The sequence below is a fragment of the Centroberyx affinis genome, unplaced genomic scaffold (genome assembly GCF_046629955.1).
Source record: "Centroberyx affinis isolate AG114_WGS23_722 - 3 ecotype Tasmania unplaced genomic scaffold, CSIRO-AGI_Caff_v1 ptg003371l_1, whole genome shotgun sequence".
In the NCBI taxonomy this organism is placed as follows: Eukaryota; Metazoa; Chordata; class Actinopteri; order Beryciformes; family Berycidae; genus Centroberyx; species Centroberyx affinis.
In genome coordinates, this window is record NW_027281361.1 from 150,230 (window position 1) to 171,928 (window position 21,699).

Genomic DNA, 21,699 nt, shown 5'->3' on the forward strand with positions numbered 1-21,699 from the left:
ATTGATTGCCTTACCTTGAATTCTGTTTGTAAATGCCATGCTTCTGAATAATGGTGTCAATAGTCGGTGTCTGGCTAAAGCCTTGAAAAGATTGCATACAAATACAGAGATTTTTGTTTACTTTATTGAAAAACACACAAGATCTACATAAAAACGTGTAATACATAGGAGAACTGAATTATTAGTGCCAAACATGGCAAACATTGCTTAACTGCACTGCACAATGAGCATGTGAATAAAATCAGAATTAGTATGATTTTAACTCCTGGAGCTGTGAGCAAAACAGAGTAGTTCAACTTAGTTTGTGCGGAATGTGTTGCATATATTGTTCATATTTGTGTTTTTGTGTGCAAGTGGCTTGCCAGACTATAATTTTGGAATCAGAAGTTGTTTACTCCATCTTTTCTCCAATTCAAAGTTTGCCTGGTCCATTTCGACTGTGTTTTTTTTTTTTTATATATATATATATGTTCTGGTGATGAACATCTCCAGGCAAAGTTTGGGCACAATTGCTTGGATTTTGTTATCCAATCTTCATAATCCAAACATTGTTTGTTAGTGTAGCTTTATTTCAAACAAAAATCAATTGCACACTCAATATCTGATTGTTTTAACTTACGAATTAGTCAAAAATTAAAATAGTGATTATCATCTCACTTGCAAGTAAGTGCTTAGCCTTGGTTTATCTATTAGCGTCTATGTTTGAAACACCAAGAAACAGTGTTTATCTGTTGTTTATCTGTTTCTAAACAAAACAAAACACACATAAACATTCTGCTTCTGGCACAGAAGTAGTGCCCCTTGTGTCCCAAATACATTATGGGCCTTTCATTGTTTTGCAATCTGCTTTGGTACATATTTTAAAAAGGGGTGAAACAAAACACATAGCAATTATCAACTGGTCAATTTGGGAGGATAGAGCTTAAGTAGCCAACTAGCTCCATTTACATGAGTACTCACGGTTGACCAATGCAACAGCGATCTCTGGAATGTGTCATAGCACCTGAAACTCTCTAACCTGAACAGGTTAATGCAAAAGTCATCGGTCACTCGCTGTGACATCAATCAGTTTGATTCAGTCTGCAATAGCCTCTCCAGCAAAAAAAAAAAATGCATTTCTGTTATTAAGACTACGGAATGTTTTACTGTAGGAGAATGTCATGAACACTGGGGAAAGGCAACATAGTCCAAGCGAATACATTCCACATGACCTGAGTTTATTCTTGTGGGTGGTGGGGGGGAAGATAAAACAAGGCAATGAGGGAGTCGTGTGCTTTATAACTGGCTATTTGGTCATTGGATAGAACAGCTGTCATTTGCATTTTGTCTTGAGCTTACCAGGTTTTAATAGTGACCTGACCAGAAATGCAGATCTAGGTCTAGGCTTGTATGCCTGTTGGGTGGAGCTTACACTTATGTGACTGCTGGTTTCACATGGCCAGTGTGCTACAAGTACTTAAAAAAACAAAAAACAAATAAGAAACAAGTAGGCCATGGCCTATATCATTTTAAGCCAGGTCTTACCAAGTGCAAACATTGTGGGTAATATGGGGCATTGTACTGTGGTTGTAAGAGACATCCCATTAGGTTTGCAATATAAACAGGCATGATATTACTTTTTTTGTCATTGTCAAAAAGCTTATCTGTACTTGAGATATTAGCTCGCTGAACACTGAACAGCTAAATAAGCTGGTTAGATAAAACAATTAGAAGAATGTGTTTTTCTGATACCCCGTTGTTCTCATGAAGTTTCTGGATTTCTTTTTTTACTTTATCGTGATAAAACTGCTGGCTACAGAACACAATACTTTGAGCGGTCACTTCTATGTTTTGCAAAAGAAAGCAAAGCTATTTCTGTTACGTGTTGGGGGTGTCGTCACGATGCAGAGGAGAAGACTAGGTTAGTGATGGGCGAAGGGAGGCCGCTCCCAAGGTCAGCAGTGTCTCAAGTCTAAACGACGACCAAACAATCAAGTTTCTTTTACGACACGTGGGACAAACACTGGGATCAGAATTCATTTTGGACCAAGCACAAATGCTGGTCCTGCAGGATGCTGGTCCCATATCCGCCCATGTGTTGTTTATTTCCACAAATCATGGCTCAACTTTGTCATTTATAGACCTTGGGCACTCCCTGCTGGCTAACATTAGGGCTAACGGAGTGCAAGGGTATTGTTTTTTTCCAAAACCATGCCACCTGACCAGGTAAAACGCTGCATCTCTAGGTGTTTTGGTCATGTATACCTGAGGACTAACTGGTGAGGAGTACGTGTGCAGAGCCATCTTTCCCCACGTCTGTGCTTATATCTGAGTCTAGGCCTGCGTTGGGGCTCAGGCTGTCTGTGCTGTTGTCTGTGTGTATGCCTGTGTCTGTGTCGGTGCTCCAGTCAGCGGAGGGCTGAGAGGTGGGTAGCGGTGCAGTGGGCAGAGTCGGGGTCACCTGAGGCCCCGGGCTGTTGCCATGGAGACCGGGGGCGGCGGAGGAGCAGGACGAGGGGGAGACAGAGGAGAACAGGGAGGAGCAGAGGAGTTTGACGGGACAGAAGGCAGAGCCTCTGGGAATGAAGTTCACCTTGTTTTTGTCTGGGCACGAGAAGAGGGGGAAGCCTTTTGATTTGCGAGACCTGAAGGCAAAAGAAGTTGAGCTCATTATTTGCTTTTGCTATTTTCTATTTGTACAGCTGTACTAATTTAATGCAACTTGCTGTTCTGATGCTGCCATTTTGCCCTCATCCCTGCCACTCACAATGCAAATAACCTTGTTAGCTTTGTTGTACTGTTTGGCAGGGTCTCAAAGTTTGTGAAGCAGTATATATATTGTTTTTCTTTTAATGATCAAATATGTCAATCAGTCTACTCAATGCTTCCACAGCAGGCAACAATTGTCAAGTGTCAAAGTGGCAAGTAGAAAATGCATATGTGTGAGGCCATACACATTTAAAAACATAACCAGAACTTTAAATAAAAGATTAGAACAAATACTTACACCATCTCCTCAAACACTTTGACCCTCTCGCAGCCCTCCGGAGGTTCTCGTTTGAACATGTAGCTGTTGTTAGGTTTGGGAGAAGTGGCAAACTTGGGGAGAGGAGAGCTGCACCCGCTGTCTGGAAATACAGTACAGAATATTATATGTGTCTGTAATTTGTCTAGGTGGAAGATGGGACACGGAAAACATTGGTTATTGATTTTGGGAAGTAATGTGCTTGAAATGTACATGGAGTCTTTTCCATATCTCTTTGTCTATGATTTTAACACCAAGGATCACAATGGAAATAAGTCTTTGAATTTTTGTGTAACCATTGATCATTTTTAGATACACGTAAGTAGCATGTTTTAAAAATTGTCCCATAATTTACACCAAACTAAAATAAGGAAGTCCCTGATATCATTACTTTTTAAGACCACAATCATGTTCAAGTTAATTTACTGATATAGCCCTTTATCACAAGCATGTCTCAAAGGACTTTACAGCAGAGAAATAGCCTAACTAAATCTAACTGATCAACAATGAACCAAAGAACAGAATGATACAGGACAAACATCAGGAAAAGCACACAACACACTAAAGCAGATTTTAGCAAGACAGAACAGCCTACCAAATCTACAATGCATCAAACAGCCTGAGTTTTCAAACAGTGAGGGAGTAGCCTACCTTTGTCGAGGTCCTCCGCAGAGCAGGGGCTTCCATCAGGGGAGTGGAGGTGGTCCGGGCTGCAGGGGCGGGGCGACGGGCTGGAGTCACCGCTGGAGGGGGCCTGGGTGTCCGTGTCACGTGTGTCCCCGCTGTTGCCGTAGTGATGAGGGGGGAAGGGGGCGCGGCGGCCATCCAACACGTCCATGGCCTGTGAGGTCAGAGTGCGGAGAGGGTGGTGAGAGGTCATGCATTACCGCATATAGATCCCAAAATGGCAGAGTGGCAGTGGTTAGTGGTTAGTGGTTAGAGAGACCGCCTCATAACTGAAAGGTCACACGTTCGATCCCCACAACAGCAACTGTGTCCTTCAGAAGCCATGTAAACCCCTGAAGTGTCCTTGTGTAAGATACTGAACAGCTCCTCGGTCACTAGCTGGATGTCACTCGAGGCAAGAGCATCAGCTAAAATGTCTAAAATCTAAGAATGACCTCATATGCGTTTGTCTGCATGTGTTTAAAGGGCAAATGGAGAAGCCAATACCACACCAGATGGTAACGCTTGATACAGTATGAATAGTGTGATGTGCTGAGCATTCTGCTTTGGCAATAGGGTACAGCTGATTCAAATGGGAGAGCTGGAAAAAGCCTTGCTGCACTGCTGGTTGTAAATCTGTAGTGGTGTGCGTGTGTGTGTATTTGTATGTGTGTTTACACTGTGTGTGTGTGTGTATGTGTGTGTATACGCTTTTCTGAGAGAGCAGCTTTACAGACCTGCCAAGGTTTACTGCCCCACATCAGACAAGATTTACAGGTCTCTTCGCCTCTCAGCGATTTAATTCAGTGTGAGTGAGAATATATGTGTTTTACTGTCTGACTGTATGGTGCACAACGCCGCACGTGACTTTACAAGCCTGTGTGTGAGTGTGAGTGTGAGTGTGTGTATAGACATTTATATTTATATCGGACCAACCATTTGTTTTAACCCAACTGCAGCACCAGATGAGTAGGCTTTACTGCAGAAGGACAATTCAGATAGTGTCAGGTAACTGGTATTCAAATAGTCTAAATATTATGTCACTCATTGTCTTGTCCTTTGTGGCAAACCCCACCCATCTGCTACACCATGCAGGTTAAAACAAATGCTGGGAATTATTTGCAAATACTACTTGACCCAGGTCTGGTGTGTATGCACGTCCCTACCTGTATCCCCTGCTCCCAGTCCTCTCGGATAAACACATTTTCTAGCTCATGGTTGATGCCCTCCACACTGCTGGGCACTCTGGATATGAGGGACTTTGGCACGGGGATAGTCGACAGGACCGATGAAGTCACCTTGGACTGGAAAGACACACACAACCAAGGGTTAAAAATCCCCAAAAAGATTTGTGTACATTCGTCAAAATCACATACACAAATGAGATACCAAACACACCCGCAGACACATCAACTGCGCAATCAAAATACATGATATTGCATATGTCCCGGTCTCTGCCAAAATAATGTTGTGACGCCAAGATATGCTGGAGGTATCAAACTGTCGCTGATCCAGTTTCATGAGATATTTCACAGGTGGAGCCTTTCAATTTAAATGTGCGTTACTGAAGTGGGATTAAATGTCATAAGGGGAAAAAAACAACATGATTGTGATCTACCACAGAGGAGTATAGCGCATAGAGCATATCATTGTTTATGTTCATTTTCCCACAGTGGTTGATCTGTACCGTCGCTGGGCATCTGTTAATGAATGAACCACAAACAGGGAGAGAACCGGGCATGCCCAGACACATTTCCTCCCCTCTCCTTCCTTCTGACATGACTGGTCAGAATGGGGACTCATTAACTAGACCTCCTCAATCAAATGCAGCACAACATAAAATATCATAAATATGTAAACCCCTAGAATGGTCTGACTACATTTTGTACCATCTATAGATTTATAGATTTAAATAGAAAACAATAAAATTGAAAAATAATGTAGTAAAAAACAAAACTCCTGATAAAACTGATAACCTTATACTTGAGTATTGGTGACCAAGTAATCTAGAGTATAACCTTGCTAAACCCCGATATTCATATTCAGTTACATTATCTCCTGCAGCTGTGATATGGTTTGGTTACGTTCTGTTTCATATGTCTGGTTTGTGCAGTGTGCTTGGCTGCTACACTACCTTTTCATATCGCTATTGTTATGGGAAAATCTTGCATCACCAAAGTTTCCACCTGAAAACAGCATGTGGATGACTCCGTTTGGCAAAGATATAGATGTTATGGATACGGACATGGATAACTCACCTGAGGTTGGCATGCAGTGCTGTGCTGCGCCTGTTGCGGCAGCTGCAGTGAGCTCTGCTCCCTGTCTTTGCTCTGCCGACTGACCTGTTTGCTGCGCTGCAGCTGCAGTCTCAGTTTAGCAATCTGCTGGAAGAAAAGCAAACGTGGTTTCAACGAACAAGAACTCACAATTCTGCGGCATAAGGGCAATGTTCCTGTCAATATATGAATTTTAACTTTAGAAGAACAATTAATACATTGGAGGGAACTGCATGTTTCCCCTTGAAGCCAAGAGGCAAAAAGCATTGTTATCTCAAATGTGTTTATTGTTGCTCTAAAGATAAATTAAAGATATGAAAGTAATGAATGAATGAGATCTGAAGCCTTGCAGTGTTCGACTGAATACTGTTATCAATGTATGGATAATTATTCCTGCTCTAGCCAGCACCTAAGAAAAGTACACAGGGCAATTACAACCTGTATGTGGTTGTGTCAAATTCAGATATTTTTATTGTATTGCTTCTTCATCATTTTTAGGATCTTTTTAATCGTTACTATGTTTTCTTTTATTATGCTGCTGACAACACCCCAATTTCCCTCCTGGGGATTAATAAAGCACTTATCTATCGGTCTATTTCACAAGATTATACGCTGCAGTGTGCGCCCCTGGAGATTTAACCTGACTCGACTCGAATGCTGTTGCAAGCTAGAGTACTGAATAGAGTAAGCATTTGTGACTGATGATGAAATAGAGGTTAAGTCAATGGGTGTTTCTGTATCTGACCAAATACCAGGTAAAAAAAAACCAAGATACCCTTTGTAAGCATAACACAGGCAGTTGTACTATGCAGACAAAGGTGTGGCCTTTGATGCCGATCTTGTAATCCTGGCAACACGGTCAACAAAGAGACTAGCTCTTCACATAGGATGTCCTCCCACACATGTAAACCGCAGAGGTTAGAGAACTCGAGTGCAGTTCGCCTACATTCACAGAGCCTTGAGCGACCGCAGCAGTCAATAATGACAAGTCCGGACAATCCCACTGTAATCTCAGAAAATGAGAAAGAGAGGTTTTCCTGGCTGAGCTGTGCTATTGATTGTGCAGGCCAGGGCACCGGGATTGTCTATAGGAGACTTTCTTGAGTACCAAGGTATTGTCCACGGCTACAGTTACTACTTGATTTTTTTTAGATCTGATTCTAAATATCAGATTTTATGAGATCACACTGCTGTTATGTCTACACGCAGCCTGAAAATGCCTGTTATGTGTCTCCTGTGGCTGTGTTTATTTAAATCTGTGTCTGCATTACTTTCCTCCACTCTCCCTCTCCAGCTCTTTACAATGATTACATCCAGACTACGTGCAGTTGTGGTTACACTACCAGCCTGACCACTTCTGTGTCTGGTTTTGAAGATCAGATAGCAATGTCAGCAAAATCACTTAATGCATCCTACCATGATCAGATGATAAAGTCACATTTAAATGACAAGTGTAACCACAGCCAATATGTAATTGCTAGGTGACACATGGTCATAAATTAAAGTCAAAACCTGTTCCATCCAAAGCACCTCAAAACATTGCCCTACCTGTGAACTTGGGATTACAACATTTTTGACATTTTATGAGTTATTAATGGAATGTAGCTGTAAAATCAGGTCATTACTTGTGGCTGAAGTCAGATTTTTGAAAATGTTTATTTAAAAAAAACGAAAAAAACGGTTTTGTTAGTTTTGCTTTATGGGATGAAAAAACTTTACCATTCAATATCTCAAAACTACAACCTGGCAGACATCCAAGTACATCTGGTTTTGTGGTTGCTCTTGTGCTGGGAGCAGACCAAGTGTACTATGGGTATCTTTATTGTGTTGCAGGAGCATCAAGAAGGGCTTTTACACAGCAGGTACATTAAGAGCTATGCCGGCTCATGCTCCTCACTGCGGTGTCAGCAGGGACAAGCTGAAGAGGGAACGATATGGCTGTTACACCCTGAGACGAGCTCCTGCACTGTCTCTCAAAAACAACAGGCCACAATGAGATGCAAGGGTGTAGTTGAGTGGGAGAGAGAGTGGGAGAGAGAGGGGGAGAGAGTGGGGGAGTGGGAGGTTAAATTTAGACTGTGGTCTGGGGAGCTGGAGAGCTAATAGCTCCATGTGGTCGGCTGGTTGGCCACCAAGCCAGGCAGATAGACGGGAGTGGAAACCGACCTTCAGCAGCATAATATTTAGGTTGACCTCAGATCCTGACAAATAAAACACATTTTGAGTAAATGGGCTGAACCTCAAAAATGACAAAAACACACTCAGCGAATTGGCTGTGTGTTTAGTAGTACCATAATAAGTGTCAAGAGCGTTACTCCTAACTGAATGTTTCGAGACAGACTAGCTAGTCTGGTCTAACTTAGCGTTGCCAGGCAGTGCCAGGGTGTTGACGACGCTGCTCCATTGTGTTATTACACTCCTTGTGGTGTTTGTTGTCAGAGGCAGGTGTGACTCGGGTGAATGAGGTGAACCTACCTCTTTCAGGTGGTCTGCGCTGCCCCAAGAGGCCGACCGCTGGTGGGGACTTCCCTGGTCTGCTCCCTCATCGATCCAGAGACCTGGAGTCTGAAACACAGAAACACGTGCAGGCACATAAGCACACGCTGTACAACTCTGTCTTTTTCTTTCTCTTTCTTTCTCCCTCTCTCTCTCTCTCTCTCTCTCACATACACACAACACAATTAACCCGCGCTAGAGATATACAGTATGTCCTTAATGTACTGTAAGACACTTTGGATAAATGCAGCCACCAAATGCTATGTAGGCACACAAAGACAAGTATTCAGTATGCTACACTCATGCACAAGTGCCCATTGTGTATGGGCCTAAAGATAAACACACAGAATCCCCTTGCATCAATCTTAAAACCTAAGATTAACTAACCTGTAGTTCATGAGATTTGTTTGGGTGGCCTAATGGTCAGAGAGACTATCCGATAACCGAAAAGTCACAGGTTTAATCCTCGTTCAATCCTGTGCCAAGCCAAAATGTGCCTATAAAGAGCCATGTGTCCTGTCAAATTGTCCTTCATCAAGACACCGAACCCCCTACTTACCCATTCATTGTAAGTCACTTTGGATAGGAGTGTCAGCTAAATACCTAAAATTTAAAATGTTCAGAAGAAGAGTCGAGAAAGATGTGGGCGAAGCAATAATGACTGCCGTGTGTTCAAAAGTAAAGCTGAAAATCTGGAATCAATGAAATGAGGAAAACAGTCAACATGGGATAATAACCCTGGGGAAATAGCTACATCCAACAGGAAAGACATAGTCACAGCATGTTTCAGTGCTTCCATTAGTAAGCCGGGATAAGCTAAATACATCTCTGGCAGGACAGGAAAATAACTTGTGTTGTCTACAGGCCACAGCGGCTGGTAAATTCCAAAATCCACCAGCCATTATCATTATGTTACAAGCCAATCAGATTTTGAGAATATAAGTATAGGATGCATGGTTACCTGGCAAAAAGACGAACTTATCAGCCACAGACAAAACTTAAAAGCACAGGTGGTGTTGAATTCAAAGTCCACAAACTGCTATCACTATTTAGCCAATACACAGTATGAATATAATCTACAGAATATGTAAAACACAGTACTAGGCTTATCCCAGGCCAAAGAGACTACACACAAATGTTGTGTTGATAGTACACCAGTAAGAAATATCTGATATACAAAACATTCCCTACCAAAGAGCACAGAGTCAGTTCTGTCTCTGTGAACATGTCTTTTAGAGCTCTATTACATAAATAAGGAAACGGTTAAGTTATGTAAATATATGCAAAAACAGAAACAGACTGAGGATGTTTCATAGGCTTGTCTGAAACCACGTACTTCCCCCTTGATTATGCATATCAACAGTGCCTCTGGTCCTCAAACAAATCCTCAAACGTCCAAAAGGTTACGGCCAGTACAGTAGTATGAAACATCTTAAATGTCAATGTCTTCGCACTGCCTTATGTCTGACCCCGCGCTCTAACAAAAAAAGCTCTATGGCTCTTCCACTAACGCACAAGCCATGCCCTATGATATGGAATATCACACTGTGAATAATGAAGAACACCAGTGAAGCCGTTCTCGCTGGCTTGCGGGCGCTGGGTTCCCCCAGAAAAGGACAGCGGTTTAAATGGGTGCTTGTGCTCTCATAAAGAGACTACTGTGCCGGGCCATGCTGGACGGCAGATGTGTAGCTAGCCTTTAGCATTAACATTTTGCGCATGGCCTATGGAATGGCTTGTGCCGTTTGATGCCTCTGCCAAGCGTTGAGGGACTTAATGCTGCAGCCTAATCCGTTCATACAGAATGCAGATTGCTGTAAAAGGGCAGACAGGTTTTATGGAGTTGTGGAGTTGGCCATTGAGGAGAAACTAAGTTCCTGCAGATGTTGTATGACGTGAAGTGGGCATGCTACTTGCAACTCAATGAAATGTAAAGTGCATTTATTTGCCAGTGATATTTCCCTCAATCTCCAACAAGTACCACATAATTTCCATGAGCTACAACCGTTTTTTTTTTTAATTTAATGTAGACGAGGGTGGCAATGAATGTGTCGTTAATGTTTAAGGTAATGATAGCAACTTGCAGCTTGCAAGAACAAAATATGAAACACCTCAACAACCATGATGAAAATTCAAATGAGAATTTAGCCTGCAGCTAGTCACCTGTATGGCATATGTATTTCAGAAGACACTTAGACCAATAACAGCGTTGTGTGCTTTTATGTTGCTTTCCAATGACTCAATATTTCACACATACAAGCTATCCCATCCTTAATAACTGTACTATTTTTTTTTTAAATCTCAAGGTAGCTAATACTAATATGATTTTACTGTCATGCCGGCAGTCTATATGTCAGAGTAGGCGTTATGCTGTCATACGGCGGATATCTCACTTTGCAATAAAACTCTTAATTTTCCCCCAGGTATTCAGAATACTGTTAGGGCAAGACAGTTAAGAATACCGTAGGCTACCTTTCTTTATTGACATTGTTCCCCCAAACAAATTTCATGTCTGTTAACAAGAACCCCCACCTTTATTTACCTCAGAGGCCTTTTATCATGCTAGCTCTTGAACTTCCGGCCTGGGTTGTGTGCTTTGTAGACTTGTGTGCCAGGTGTTGTGCCTGATAATGTTCTGCTGAGATAAAACTATGTTACCATAGCCTGCAGCTTGCTTCCCATTATGATTCCCACCCAAAGGGTTACATGCAGGCAACATCCTCAAGAATCCAACTCTGTTCCAAAGCAGGAAATAATGACTGGGCTTCAATAGAGTTGCAGTGGAATTTGTGTTGGTTTGTTTAGATTACATGCCGAGACATGTGAACAGAATGCCACTGCTATCATTTGGCGTGGGTCTGAGATGAAGAGAACATGCATTCTGGTTTAGTGAGTTGACTCTGTTATCTCGTGCATGTCTGAAACTCGCTGAAACGTTCCAGAGAGTTGATAAATATCTCTGAGACCGTTTTTGTGTTCTGTGTTGTTGCTTCAATTTGCATTGAGATAAACCTATTATCAAGAATATACAAATCTGCCGAAATTTAACTCTTGTGGAGCAAATATGGGGCACTGTTATTTGATCACCAGTGATAGCAGATACTGTGTAATGCAGCGCTAAAGTAGGATTAAGTGAGTAAGTGTGTGTGTGTGTGTGTGTGTGTGTGTGTGTGTGTGTGTGCCTCCGGCTGTGTGTGTGTCTGTCTAATCTTCATACAGACATTCTCTGTGTTCTCCAACCACAGGGCCTAGGGCACACAGACCTATCCCGGAACAGTGATTAGCATATGTATGGGCCCTCTGCTCCTCAACTCCCACACAAAAGGCAGGCGGGCCGGGCAGCCATGAGGGCCAGGTGGTAAGCAGTGGGATTTCTCCTCGCCTCTGCTATAGCCTGGGGGACAGGTGCAAACAACTTCACCTCCATGCAGAGCTACATTACAGCTCAAAGGAGAGGCCGTCTTGAACTTGCGCGCTGCACAACAAAAGAGGCTGGGGACCTTTTGTCTACCGGTTTCTGCTGTTGTTGTGTTATAAAAAGAGTCGGGCTCCGGCATAGCTTGTTAACAGGAAGTGGTCTCTGTCCTTGGGGGAGTTTGTGCATTTGCTCGTTCAAGAGTTGTCCAAGCGTGTCACGCTCCACCACATCAGTACAAGGTTGCCAAACATTTTCCATTTAAAAATTCCATAACTTTTCCAAACCTAAATTTCTTCGGATCTGGATTTTTGGCACGTGTTCAATATGAATGCTGATAGTGGCTGGGCAATATGACTGTCATTTAGGCCATAATTGCATAGACAAATATCACCATATGTGAGATGACAGTGGGTCTACAACTACATACGTCAGGACTGAACTCTAGTTTCTTTCTATACTTCCCCAGACTTTTTTGTGCGATTAACACACTTTTCAAGACCTGGAAATTATCAAATAGATTTTCCATACTTTCCCAGTCTTACTTTCCAGACGCACACAGGAACCCTGTTATTAGAGGCCAGTGTTTACTCTGTATGCAGCTACTTCAAGAGATCTCTCATGGCCCACTCACCACTTCCTCAGCCTACACACAAAGAAATGCGAGGTGAATGAAGGGTTAAAGGGATGAAGCCCATGTAAATGAGGCTTGGCGGTCTTCATTCAGACACATGAAAGGCTTCTGTTAGCAAAGAGGGAGCAGCCCTGGTCAATGGCCTTGTCATGATCATACATATTCAATATTCTTTCATAACACACTCCCACCCCCATCCCCCCCAAAAAAATCAAGCCCTTCGAGAAAAACTGAATTCAGCGGTCAGTCACATGGCAAGATTAGTGGGTGCTGATGTGTGGGCTGCTGCCCAGGAAAACTGTGGTCAGGCTCAATGTAAAATCCATAGATAGGCCTTATGAAGTGTTACAATGGATTAAAATGTAGTGCTGCGAAGAAATTTCAGACTACTTGCACTAACATCTATTAGGCCTGTGAGCTGTACTGGCAGCAGACTGGGAAATTAACGCCAGCCGTCAGCTAAGTGCTGCTCAGGCCTTGGCTGTGGCTGGTAAATTTGTCTACTTTACCAGCCACTTTAATAGGAAACCAACCATCATTTGGAAGTCTTATTCTAAAACAGTTGGCTGGGAGAAAGGTGCAAAGTAGCTAGTGAATTTGGGGATTTACCACACACTGTGGCTTGTAGCCCGAAAGAGTTAGTGTTCTTCTCGGACTGGCAGGTACCTGTGTGGCTTTGTCTTTCATACAGGAAGGGTAGGGTCCGTGGGAGTCCCGAGGCCACTGGCCGGTGAGGTACGGCCCTGTGATGGCGTCCAGGGAAGACGTCCGCCGGATGGCACTGGAACTCCGGACCTGTAACTTGGATCGCTCTGCTGTGAATTGGGAGAGAATAAAAAAACAGGATGAGGCACACCCCCATGTAGGCCTTGGTATCTCGTGAGCCAATTTTAATAGACCCTTGAGGCATCTTTGATTTTTGATGCGTCATCTTTCCTGATTGTGTCAACAAGACTATGCTCAAGATACTAAATTGCCAGTGAGCAATAAATCACTTAGTGCAAACTGAATGAAAGCCAAAGTCTGCAGGCCACATCCTGAGTGGCACAGAAATTCTAGTGGTCTGCATTGTTGAAGAAAGTAATTTAAAACAAACATCCACCAGGAATGACCAGCAATTGCATAATCAAGGTCTCACTGTCAAAATAAGTCAGTTTCCTTGGCCTGGTTTATTAAACTATGCATTGGAGTTGGCCTAAATTTGGTGGATCCCCACATTACAAAATAGAGTGGAAACATGTTTCAGTGAACTAAAGTCCCTTCCTAAAAGACTGAATTTGTCACTCAGGTCCCTGGCTGAAAAAGTTACAAAAATTCATGGAAGAGCAATCCATTACAATGAACATTTTGTTGTAGTTCAGCTCAGATAAGTACTGCAATATAACGTTTTCCTGAGATGAGAGTTGGCCTTCCATTCTCTTCTTGTTTTCGAAGTATGGACAATTTTGCTAATCTCATAAGCATTAGTGCTGGGTAAACAGCAGGCCCGAGAGTTCAGGCCTGAAGCAAATGTAAATGGCTGAGCCAGAGTATCTGAGTCTGATGTTACAAGAGCAGTCTGCTGTGAGCCAGAGCAGTTAAGCACACCACCCACATAAGAACTCATAAACAACCACACCACAATGCACATCAATACTGCCTGCATCCACTCAACATTCCTGCAGTAACACGCAGTATAAAAAAAAAACAAAAAAAAAAACACCCAAACACAAAACACAGAGACACAAGTTTGAGAGCAGCGTGAGACTGCAGCACGACTTGGGTGAAACGCATTAGCCAGGATTACACTTTGTGTGACTGCTGAAAGCCAACAGAAGCTTCTTGCTTTCCATATCAAAGAAAGTGTAAAGTGTGAGGAAGATGACCAGGAAATATGCTCATTCACTTCATTCCTTGTCTGAGCAGGCCAGAGCAGACGCCTTTCCAATGCCAATACGCAAACTAACACACACACTAAACTATCTACATGTGGCATCTCTCTCCTAGCAGAGCTACATAGCCGGTCATTGTTGTTCTTTGTTCGGGGAATACATAGGCAAACCCACCCAAAGGTATTGCCTAAGTAAGCTTACTGGGCTACAGTAAAATTCCCTGAAGCATTGTAGACAAAGGAAGCAGGCTAAATTTCCATCAATATTGATATAGGCCAAGCCGGTGTTCTCAGAACCGGGCTTGTGGTTATTTTCCATCGTCTCCCCACTTGCCAGACTAGAATAATCTCCTGATGAGAAAAAAGAAACAGTGTGAAAGAAGCCAAGACATCAAAGCAGTCCATCTGCTGATTTCAGGGATAAATGAGTGGTTTATTTGATATTAAAGGAATACTTTCAGTTTGAATTTTAATAAGAGCTTTTCCTTCACCGGGCATTTATCAAGCTGTGAAAAGGTTTCTGCATTTTCAGGGATAAATGAGTGGTGTATTAACTGCAGAGCAGGAGCACATGTGAAAACAAGCCTGTTGTCCAAATCAGTAAATCTTAGCATAACTTTTTCCTGTAGTTTTTCATAGCTCTGCAAGATAATGGCTAAAATGAAAATACCAATATTTTTGCTAGATATTGTGATCACATTTATCCATCAGAACTATTAGAACAAACTTATTTTACTGCAGTTTTGCCATCTCATACCAACATGTTGACTATTTCAACTACAGTGGAAATGCTAAATGAAATGAAATTTACATTTTAATTTACATTCTAAAGATAGAGCAGATAGGGGTTCAGTGCCACTTGGACAGGAGGACACATGGATGTTAATGGACAAAATGACTGTTGGGATCAAACCTGTCATCTTCCAGTTATGGGGCAACCTCTCCAACCACTAGGCCTCCCTGCTGCCTATGTTTCAATATGGCTGATAGTCTACAATTATTAACCGTGGAAGTTAAAAAATGTGAATTACTTTGTGATAATTGTGATAAACGATTACTTGAGCAGCCCTTGCCTTTCATAGAGTTTGAATTAGTTTATGATAAAGTTTCTGCATTTGTCCCAAGAAATGGCTTGTTTGCATTATTAGCATCTCTCATTGAATCCAGTGGGTACTACCTGCCACAAGCTAGCGTGGGCTAGATTGAGTATACCTCATTGGTTAGAGTCGGGTGTGCAAACACTGCTAGCAATGCTAACATTCGTTTATTTTTATTCAGTTAACTGAAAAGCCACTGCACACTTTATCACGACACCACGACAAGTACCTGGTGAAGAGTAGACTGACATTCAAAACATCAAAGTACCCCTTCAACCCCCAGACTCTGTGCAACCGGTTATGCACCGGCTGGAAAAACTACAAAAATAAGTTCCAGAGTTGACCGATTTGGACAACATGTTCATTTTCACATTTGCTCCTACTCTGCAGTTTGAATGGGTGACAATGAAGCTGGGCCATTTCAGCACAGCTGGCACTTTGACAGTGAGGGGGAGTTTCATTGTTGGGACGGTGTGGTGAGAGGATGATGTCATGCTGGTGAACCTAAAGGTCATGTGGTGGAATATCACCCCCTTGTCCATGGCCTTCACTCTGTCGTCTCTTGTCCTGGTGACCCCTTCGTCACCAGGCTAAGATGGTATGAGTGATTCACATAAGTATTCAAATACCACCGTTACCATAAGTCTGTTATCAATGTCACACTGTCTGTATGGTGCTGCTTAGCTCAATGGGCAGAGCATTGCACTAACACTCATGGTACTGTAAGGCACTTTGGATAAAAGCGTCCATCAAATGGCATATATTATGTCTGCAAGTGGGTTCAAGGAACTACAATGAATGACAAATTACCAAGCACATAGCCTGTAGAGCTGAACAATGAATACAAAAAAAATGAAACTGCAATATAAACTTCTGCAATTAATTGCTTAACAGGTAGGATGCCAAAAATGGACTAATAAACAAGGTGTTTTAGACCTGCAGGTAATCTTTGGTCCATGAATCAGGTACAATATTGGTGAAAACTTTTCATCACACTCAAACTCTGTAAATCCTGCACACTGACAACAATTCTTTTAACAAACTCACTTTTCTTTCTTTCTTTCATTATTCTGTCAAATAATCTGAATTAGATTTTTTTTCTCAATATCTTTCAGCCCTTCTAGCCTGCTGCTTCAATCACATTGATATGGGATGCTGTGATGAAAGATGAGTACAAGAATATGAGTTTCTCATATTCTTATAATTGCTTGCTTCCTACCGGATGTGATACCATTTGCACTTTTAGCAGTAGGCCTACAGTTTGACTCTGAGCCACCAAACCCTTCACAGATATGATCATAGTTGTCATCTGAGGCCTCCCATACTTGTTTGGACTGGGAGGTCACAGCCATCACGCAGGGTCAAGTCTCCATCATCACCACTGCCATGGGACGCTGGTCAGGGTTAGAGGTCATCTCTTTCGGAGGACTGAGGAATGTGCGGCATGCCATTGGGATGGGAAATTAACACCAACCACTAGCCAAATGCTAGTGCATTTTTGTCTGTGCCCGGTCAGTTTGCCTACTCAGTCGTTGAGGGAAAAAAGTTAGTTTCCTGCATGGCATGGTACACTGGTCAGGGTTAGACGTCATCTCGTTCAGAGGACTGAGGAATGCGAAGCAAGGCACAGCATTGTCACAAACGTGGTTATCAGCTCCAGAATAACCGCAGTGCAGCTCCCGGACAAGAAGGCTGCCATTTTGGTTTAAGGTAAGCAGGAGAAGCCCTTAAATTTGGCTAACGGAGGCAACATCGATCCAGTTGGTGCATCGTGGTTGCTGTGCGGCGCGTGGTGATTCACGACCTGATCTCGTTAAGCGCCGAGGGTCATTGTAGTAAAAATACCTGGTTGCTTTCATGGCAACTGATGCAGATTCAGAAACACCCACCAGGGTTATGGCAAGCAGAATCAGTCTGTCTGTGTGGCTCCAGTTACTGGAAAAGAGAGCTGTATTCAGACACTTCCGTATCACAACGTGTTTTAGACACTCGCCAGATAGTGTGTGATTATGTGTGTGTTTTTTAACGGAAAACACAGGGTTTACAGAAAATGGGCATGATTCTTCCAGCAAAAAAAAATGCAGTGCTGGCCTATGAGGGGATAATACTACCAGTCTGAAAACCAGCCGCAGCGTCGATATTTGGCAGCAGAGACTGTCACATAAACAAGATTTAGAGAAGCACTGAAAAACGCTGATTTAGGGCTGCCTGGACTCTCATATCCTCCTTCAGTCTGTCTCCTTATCACCTGAAAGGAGCAGCTCAGCGCCACACGAAAATGTCACAGCCCTTGTCCTCCATTGTCCATGTGCAAGGCAACATGGTGGAGCTGAGCATATGCTCCAGATGTGTTGAGTATTATATGTATGGAGTGGGGATAGAATAGGCAACACCTGACTGTTAGCTCAGCACTGTTTCTACGGGGACTGACTGACGTGGCCCCTTTACAACTGCAAGCATGTCTTGTTGCCAATTCTCTCCTCCCCCTCTCTGTCAAAAGTCCATAGGAAATAAGGGAGCCAATTGTGCACTTCATTCTCTTTATGAGTGCCTATTAATTCTCTAAGTGGATGACAGACTGAACAGCTAATGCAACAACCCAATGCCAACCTTGTTTCAGACTTACAGGCTACCCCATCAAAACTGATAGCCCCATTACTCCACTGCCGTAATATATAATACACAAATATATCAAAATACCAGCTAGTGGACCAAAAAAAAGTTATCATGAGACATGTCAGACAACAACACATGGTACACAGAGGTGACATGGCATTCTCTAGCCTAGTGAGAGCAAGGCAGTTGAGAAGTGAACTCTTTTTACCTCTGCAAACCGGTGAGTCTGGGGGACAGGAGGAGTCCTTATTTTCAGGGGACAGTCTCTGCTTGGCATTTGCATTTCCTGAACTCAGCGTCGGGCTGGAGGGGGGACTCGAGCCCCGGCTGTTCGTGGGTCCGTTGCTGCCTCCAACGCACAGGCTCGGCGTCCGTGTCGGGCTGCTCTGACCCCCGCGTAGGAGTTGGTAGGGCACGGTGGCACGGATGGGGTGCAGGCGACAGCTGTTGGTGGCTGAGCCGGGGGAGCCCGCATTGCTACGTCTCACTCTCGGCTGCTGAAGCGAGTTGTTGGGGGCTGACATCCTCCTACAACGCTTCAATTCGTAACCCTGTCGCACTGAGAAGAACAACGCACTGCCAAAGTTGCTGCTTCTGTGGAGGTGGAGGTGGTGGGGAAACGGTAAGATAAACATTAGCTCGTTAGCAAAAAAAAAAAAAAAAGAAAACGTTAGCTTCCTTTTTTTTTTATTTCAACTCGTGCGGTCGAGGAAAAAACAGCAACAACACGTATTCTTTGAAGACAAACTTACCTGGAGGATATTACCGCATGTCGTTCTAGTCCGTAACCGTAACATATATAACTTAAAAGTTATTTTTGACACTCTTGCTATCTGTAATTTCTGTTTTTCAGCTCTCGCCCTGCCTTCCCCATGTCCACTCTCTAAATGACAGTTGTATCGGCAAGACTACTGGCTGATGCACGTGGGCGGGTTACGCTCTTTACTTCTGAGCTTGTGATTGGACAGCGGAATTGTACAGTAGCGTCGCTCATTGGTGTAATGTTGTCTATGGACTGTACTTTCGGCCAATCGCTTCAGTGATGTGTTATAAGTATGGGCGAAGTTTTTGGTAGAAATCCACTTAACCGTTTGATGCACAAGCTATGCAAACCCCTTCTAATGCACGACATGGGTCAAAAATGACCCGTATTCATTTCCTATGTTATTTAATGCATGGCTGAGTGTTTTTTTGCTATATCTTTTGAAATCAATTTATTTCATAATTTAATATTCCAAGTATTCATTAAATATCTTGTTTTTGATTACCACAAATCATTATTTTTATTTTTCCTTTCTTACTTTATGAACAAAAATAGTTTTTGTATTACTACATCAAGTTTACATACAATTTTGTTAAAATAATTATTTTAGCAGTGATTTGGACCAAACAATAATACAGTTAATATTTGAAATATGTTTATTTGTCACTTTGTCGCACATAACATACAGATATCACCGATAACCGATAATACTGATATTGAACTGTAGTGTATCTGTAGTGTAACTGTAGTGAACTGTGGTGAATGTGACCGAATATATGCCTCACAAATGTCAGAAATGAAAACTACATGTTTGTGCTCCTTGCACACAGGCCTGGTGCACTGGGAACACCAGCTGCTGACTTTTCTGTCTTTGGCAGCTGGGCAGATCTTGTACCTCTTCCTCTTCACTTGGCCCTCCTGTCTGATGTCCACCTGTGGCTGGGTGGTGGCTGTTTTTTTTATCCCACATCTTCCCATTGCCTCTGTAATATGCTTTTGGAGGTGGAGTGTGCCCTCCATGCACCTCTTCATATGTGGCATGACAAACTCTTTGCCCAGCTCCTTGATGAAGAGCCGCCGTGCATTGGTCACACCACCCATGTAATCAGGGTGTTGTGCAGTGAAGTTGGTGTAGGCATTGAGGGTGGCAACATCCAGCACATTGTGCCAGAGCACCATGGGCCACCAATGGGAAGATGAAGGATAAAAAAACAAAACGCAGCCACAGGTGGACATCAGACAGGAGGGCCAAGTGAAGAGGAAGAGGTGCAAGATCTGCCCAGCTGCCAAAGACAGAAAAGTCAGCAGCTGGTGTTCCCAGTGCACCAGGCCTGTGTGCAAGGAGCACAAACATGTAGTTTTCATTTCTGACATTTATGAGGCATGTAAGCACTGAGATGGCAATTTGCGCTGTACCCATGTGATTTTATTTCATCAGTTTTATTTTCTTTTATTTGGTCACATTCACCACAGTTCACTACAGTTACACTACAGATACACTACAGTTCAATATCAGTGTTATCGGTTCTCAGTGATATCTGTATGTTATGTGCGACAAAGTGACAAATAAACATATTTCAAATATTAAATGCATTATTGTTTGGTCCAAATCACTGCTAAAATAATTATTTAACACAATTATTATTATAGTATGTCTTTGTTTTTTTAGATCACACTTGCATACATGGGTCATTTTTGACCCATGTATGCAAGTGTGATCAGGCCTAAAGTGTACTATTGTTATCCCTAAGTGTTATTCTTCAATATATACCATATTAGCAATCATGGTTTGATTCTGTGGGTGTTCCCTTTTGAGAAATATGTGTGAATTGTAATGTGTCTAAGCAAAGACAAGTTCAGGATCTTCAGGGTACACACACACACATGACAGAAACCCCACAAAATCTCTAGTGTATGAAATGTGATAATGGTCAAAATAAACCATACAAACCTATGGAAAACATCCCATTCAGAAGTGCTCCAATTTGTCACTCGGAATTTATTTTCAAAGACAAACACAAGAAAACAGTGAAAGGATGAAATTCGAGTAACGCCGTCTTCAAAAACGCTACAGAGCTCGCCAATTTGTCAACCCTACTCCAAAATAGTTCACAAAAGGGCAGCAGGCCTATAAAACCTCCCACGCCGGGAGACACCCTGGAAAGCAGCATACAGTAGGTCCTGTGCCCCCATCCCCCCCCCGCCCCCCCGCCCCCCCTTCCTCCTCCATGACTAAGTGATTTAGCCAGCCCTGGTGCAGGCCCCCTCTCACTTACAATGCCTCCCTAGGTTGGTGACAGAGAGGGGAGGCTGGCAGAGAAAGGGAGAAAACACATTTACAATGCGGCTTACACATGGCCGTCCCCACAGACGGCGGCCATCCTTGGATTGATGTGTGGTATGCATATTTTGGGTGCGATTTGGGCACCGGAGAGAGAGAGAGAGAAAGAGGGAGAGAGCATGTCTATGTGTGTGTGTGTGTGTGTTGGGGGGTGGAGGAGGGGGGGGGGGGGGGGGGTTATGGGGGGGTTATAGGGCTCAGGCTGTCTGTTCCCTCGCCCTCGCTTTGAGTCAATAGTGTTCCGGCAGCTGAGGTTCTTTATGAGGGGAACAATCTGGAGGGTCTTGTCAGAGTGCCGAGCAGCTGCTGTTTTCTGGGGAGCTTCTTTCATGGACCACAGGCCTGGAGTGGGGAGGTGAATACACAGACGCCCCCTCCCATCCCACCCCATCCCACCCCATCCCACCTCCTCCCTCCCTCCCTCCCTCCCTCCTCTCCCCCGCCACCCTCGCACTGGAAGCCCTCCCGCACAATGCCAGATGAAGAGTGGCACAGAGGAGACATGAAGAGAGCAAGAGAGA

At 43.3% G+C, this 21,699-nt stretch overlaps 1 protein-coding gene across 2 annotated transcripts; it reads right to left on the reverse strand.

The window, feature by feature from the left end:
• Nucleotides 1-119: 119 nt before the first annotated feature.
• LOC139660711 (glucocorticoid-induced transcript 1 protein-like) lies at nt 120-18,951 on the reverse strand. Of its 2 annotated transcripts, none has more exons than XM_071538916.1 (9): nt 18,827-18,951; nt 18,283-18,668; nt 13,158-13,306; nt 8,422-8,511; nt 5,929-6,051; nt 4,837-4,974; nt 3,656-3,845; nt 2,987-3,107; nt 120-2,624 (listed from the first exon to the last, which is right to left on the reverse strand). In XM_071538916.1, exons 2-9 carry the CDS (start codon nt 18,596-18,598, stop codon nt 2,252-2,254), a joined length of 1,500 nt encoding a protein of 499 aa, XP_071395017.1. In that variant the 5' UTR covers nt 18,599-18,668; nt 18,827-18,951; the 3' UTR covers nt 120-2,251. The 2 variants fall into 2 exon arrangements, with proteins under 2 accessions (XP_071395017.1, XP_071395016.1); XM_071538915.1 differs by having other exon boundaries at nt 5,929-6,054.
• Between the last annotated feature and the right edge of the window lie 2,748 nt (nt 18,952-21,699).

What these genes read in the sequence shown, in the direction of transcription:
- LOC139660711 (XM_071538915.1), bottom strand. Translation starts at nt 18,598, where the DNA reads ATGTCAGCCCCCAACAACTCGCTTCAGCAGCCGAGAGTGAGACGTAGC. An exon ending in AGACTCACCGGTTTGCAGAG is followed by an intron (nt 13,307 to 18,282) that starts GTAAAAAGAGTT and finishes CCCAATTCACAG; the next exon opens with CAGAGCGATCCAAGTTACAG. An exon ending in ACTGGGAGCAGGGGATACAG is followed by an intron (nt 3,846 to 4,836) that starts GTAGGGACGTGC and finishes CTGACCTCACAG; the next exon opens with GCCATGGACGTGTTGGATGG.